Genomic DNA, 4,710 nt, shown 5'->3' on the forward strand with positions numbered 1-4,710 from the left:
TTGGTGGCGACCCGAATGGAAATTTTTTCTGAGATCTGTGATGGAAGCAGAGGGCTTGGGCCGATAGGTCGAATCGCTATTTGGAGTATATATATATATATATATATATAATGTACTGTTGCTTGTTGAGAGTCATTGTATTCTAGGGTTTTCACGAAGCTAGGGTTTCAGGGCGAGTTCTTCCTCGCCGCTGCTAGGGTGTAATATTTTTTCTGCATAGTGAATCATCTTCTTTTTCGCCCGAGGACGTAGCACACCACCCTGGTGTGTGAACCTCGTTAAATCTTTGTGTCGTACAGATCTATTGTCTCTCTTTATTCGTGTTTCTTGGTGTTTGATCTAACAAATCGGTTAAAGATCATCTTCGTTCATCTCGGAATGGACTGGTAAGAGATAAAAGCTCGGTTTCTTTTTAAGATCTATGCTCTTTTTGTCAAGCAACTGGTAAAAGAGATCAACAATTGCTGATGAGTTGTGGCTATATTACGGACATTTGTTTATTCTGAAATCTAAGAACCCAGCGTTCACTGCTATGCGACCCAACTTCTCCAGTGCAAACAGTCATATTCCGACCTCTTTATTTTCCGATCACCGGAAAGTATCACTGCCCCCCTTTTTAATGCCACGTGGCTTAAGCATGCAAAATTTGAAAGTATCTCCAATTTCGGGTATTCTTTTTTTTCTCTTCCCATCTCACATGCATTGGCTCAGAGTGCTGCTATCTGTGACCATGGATCGCCATTTGTCAATCATATAATTGTGAACTCACCTGATAGCATCCATGCATTGGTCCAGTGCTTCCAATAATGTATAGGAAATGCTTCTAAAACATTTTTCCCAAGAAGAACATCAACCCAGGAGACGATTCTCAAGCCATGAAGGCCATTTCGCTGAACTGTCGAGGGATTGGTCGCCCGTCAACTAAGCGAGAAATCCGCTACCTGGTGTATAAATTCAGACCGGTGGTGTGTTTTCTTTCAGAAACCAAATCTTCCAGTCTCAGATTCAATTCATTTTGTCGCTCTCTATCTTTCAGTCACTTTCTTTGTGTTCCTGCGCAACATGGTGCGGGTGGGCTTCTCTTAATGTGGAATGATAGTGTACAGTTGAAGGTCCTTTTGCAAAACAAGTGGTGTATCCATACTGAGATTTACCTTCCTGAGTTGAGTCAATATTGGAATTTGTCATTTCTCTACCTCAGCTGTCTTGAAAATGTTAGATCTTTGCAATTGTCTTCTCTATTACATGTGGCTTCATTTATTCTACTCCCTTGGATAGCAACAGGCGATTGGAATGCATATTTGGATATCAATTATAAGCAGGGTGGTAGACCTGTAACAACACATCAGACCCGTCCTTTGAGTGAATTCATCAACCTCGCATGTCTGTCCAAAGTTTGTTTGAATGGATACCAATTTACATGGTCCAATAAGCAGGTTGGGGAACGCAGAATTGAGGCCAAACTCGATAGATTTTTGGCTAATACTCTTTGGACTGAGCTCTTTCCCAGTGCGATGGTTGTGTCTGAGATCATGGCTTCTCCTGATCACCGAGCCTTAATCTTGAACACCGAGGCCAGCCAAAGGCGGAAGAGGCGTCCATTCAGGTTTGAGGCCTTTTGGGTGGTTGAAACCTCCTTCATTGAACTGGTCACTCAAGCTTGGAACTCTCATGAGGTCATGGGTTCTCCTTCATGCAGATGTTGTTCCAAACTGGGAGCTTTAGCTGGTTCTCTCAGGAGGTGGAATAAGACATGCGTTGGCAACATTTCACAACAGCTTATGATGACCAGGTCGTCTCTCTCACTTCATCAACAGATTGATCCAAGTAATAGAGATCTGCAGTGGTTTCTTCAGGAGAAACAGTTAATTGCATTACTCAAGAAATTGCTGCACCAAGAGGAAGTTTTATGGCAACAGAAATCCTGGCCTGATTGGATCGGTACGGGAGACCGAAATACTAGATTTTTCCATATGTGCACTATGAAAAGAAAAGCCAGAAATGAAATTAAGTTCCTTAATGTTCGGGGACTTAATCTTGAGGAAGAACAAGATATTGGAAATGCTTTCCTGCACTCTTTTAAAGAGACATTTTCTACATCAAACCCGCAGCTGGATGATAGCTACTTCCTTCCCATCATTGGACGGGTTACCCCAGAAGATATTAATGATCTCACTAGACCTGTTTCTGCTCAGGAGATCACCTCTACCATTTTCTTAATGCCATCTATCAAATCATCTGGGCCGGATGGATTTCCTGGTTTGTTCTTTCAGAAAGCTTGGCCAATCATTGGGAAGGATGTCATAGAGTGCATACAGAATTTCTTTAATTCGGGTGCTTTCTCTCTTGGAATGAATCAGACATACATTTCTCTTATTCCAAAGGTCCAACACCCCTCTTTCATAGGGGAGTTTCGCCCGATTAGTCTCTGTAATTTCATATATAAGGTCATTAGTCGGATAATTGTTAACAGACTTCGCATATCCTTACACATCATTTCAGTCTGTCAGAATGGCTTCATTAGGGGAAGGAACATACAAGATAATATACTCATTACAAATGAGATTTTGCAAAGATTCAAAAACATGCGTAGAGGAAGGTTTGGGTTTTTTGCACTTAAAGTGGACATGAGTAAGGCATATGACAGGGTGGAGTGGACCTTCTTAAGGAAGACGCTGCTGAGTTATGGATTTGATAAAATCTGGGTGGAGCGAATTATGTTTTGTGTTGAAACCACCTCATTTAGCATCTTACTCAACGGTAAGCCTATCCCTCCATTCAAACCTTCTCGTGGATTGAGGCAAGGGGATCCTTTATGGCCTTATCTATTTGTTCTATGTGCTGAATTGTTATCATCTCATTTGGCTGCTGCTATGGAGTCGAAGAACATCAATGGAATACAAATCAGCAGGGGAGGTCAAAGAATCTCACATCTTGCCTTTGCCGACGATCTCATTTTGTTCGGTAAGGCATCAATGGTGGAGGCTTCCCAAGGAGTCTCAAATAAGTTGCAGCATTGGAAAGCTCTGTTTCTCAGTCCGGCTAGGAAATCGGTTCTCATTCATTCTTCGCTTTCATCCATGCCGTTATATATGATGTCATGTTTTTCTCTCCCTGCTTCGGTTCACAAGGCACTGGATTCCATATGCAGGAATTTTTATTGGTCGAATGGAAATAGGACACAGATTCCTACCATCTCCTGGAACACTATCTGTTTACCAAAGAGCTATGGGGGTCTCAATGTTAAATGTACAGCATACATGAACAAGGCTATTGGCCAAGAAGGGATGGGAACTCCTAACTCAGCTGACTTCTCTTTGGGCAAAATTGATGAAAGATAAGTATTTTCCTAATTCTAGCTTCCTGGATGCCAAATGCCCTGCCACCGCTTCCTGGGGATGGAAATCAGTCTGTGCCTCTAGGGAACTTAAATCTTGCCTCTTTCTCCAGTTGGGAGATGGAACGACCATAAATCCATGGTCAGACTATTGGATACCAAACCTCCCACCCTCCTCTGCTCCATTTCCACTCCCACGAGATGCCCCAACTGTGGTGGCTGATTTTATTTGTCCTTCGGACCGCTCCTGGAATCAAGATCTTTTATTTAGATGGTGGCCACCAGAAATTGCTTACAGAATCCTTTCCATCCCTATTCCTATTTTTCCCACCTGATAAATTTGTGTGGGTTGTGACCTAAAATGGGAAATTCTCGGTTGCATATGCTTATAGCATTGCTATTAATGGTTTTCTGCCTTCTCCCTCTTCTAAGTGGCTGCATCTATGGCATCTCCCGACTGGAAGACCTATCATGAAAGGCTCCCTCTCCCTAATCTTTTGAATCTCAGAGGTTGTAATGTTTATCCCAACTGTGTTTTGTGCCATCTAGATTCGCAAGATCCCAACCACATTTTTCTTAACTGTCCTTTTTCGCAGCAAATTTGGCAAACTGCTGGTCTGTTGAATAGCAACCCGTCGACTTCTGTCATTTCTATCATTGATAGTCTTCTGCTCAATTCGCGTTCTAATTCTAGGACTTTGGTGCTTAGGTCGGCTTCCCTCTGCTATATTTTGTGGTATATCTGGTGTGGCTACTGGGATTATTTCTTTGAACAGGTTCCCTTTGCACCGCATTCGATCCTTCTTAAGGCGATTAGAGAGGCTAAGGACCTGTGCTTCCACTTACGGCATCCATTGCCTCGACAACCTCGGCTTGTCTCTTGGACCCCCCCCCCTCCATTTGGTTTTCTAAAGTTCAATGTAGATGGTGCTAGTAAAGGTAATCCTGGTCCTGCTGGAATTGGTGGCGTCTGTAGGGATCACAACAGTACTTTCATCTCCTGTTTTTCGGCTGGCATTGGGCAGACTTATGCGATCCTTGCTGAAGCTCTCGCTATCAGACACGCGCTGCTACTTGCCACTAATATGCGAGCTTCATCCATTATCGTTGAAAGCGATAACCTTACAGTCATTGGCATTCTGATCGGCAAAGTGAATTCTTGCCCGTGGCGTATCTCTAAAATCATTGATGATTGTCGGCATCTCGCTTCAACCTTTGGGAGTGTTGTTTTTTGCCATTCGCTAAGAGAAGCTAATGCTGCGGCGGATGCGAGACCCCTTTTGCACTTTTGTATTCGCCCCTTCTACTTTGTGTTCTTTGTTGTCTGCTGATAGACTGGGTTGTACATTTGTTCGTTAATTTAGTTTGAAAAA

General features: G+C 43.0%; 1 protein-coding gene across 2 annotated transcripts in view; it reads left to right on the forward strand.

Moving 5' to 3' along the window:
• The window catches only part of LOC122078943, a 4,863-nt gene extending 153 nt beyond the window's left edge, over window positions 1-4,710 (forward strand). The window contains exon 2 of one of the 2 annotated variants that reach the window (XM_042645148.1): window positions 3,744-4,710. In XM_042645148.1, coding sequence (XP_042501082.1) covers window positions 3,781-4,668 — 888 coding nt within the window. In that variant the 5' untranslated portion in view covers window positions 3,744-3,780 and the 3' untranslated portion in view covers window positions 4,669-4,710. The remainder of the gene's footprint in view (window positions 1-3,743) is intronic. The other variant, XM_042645149.1, reaches the window with a different exon arrangement.

Source organism: Macadamia integrifolia, chromosome 5 (assembly GCF_013358625.1).
Source record: "Macadamia integrifolia cultivar HAES 741 chromosome 5, SCU_Mint_v3, whole genome shotgun sequence".
Taxonomy (NCBI): domain Eukaryota; kingdom Viridiplantae; phylum Streptophyta; class Magnoliopsida; order Proteales; family Proteaceae; genus Macadamia; species Macadamia integrifolia.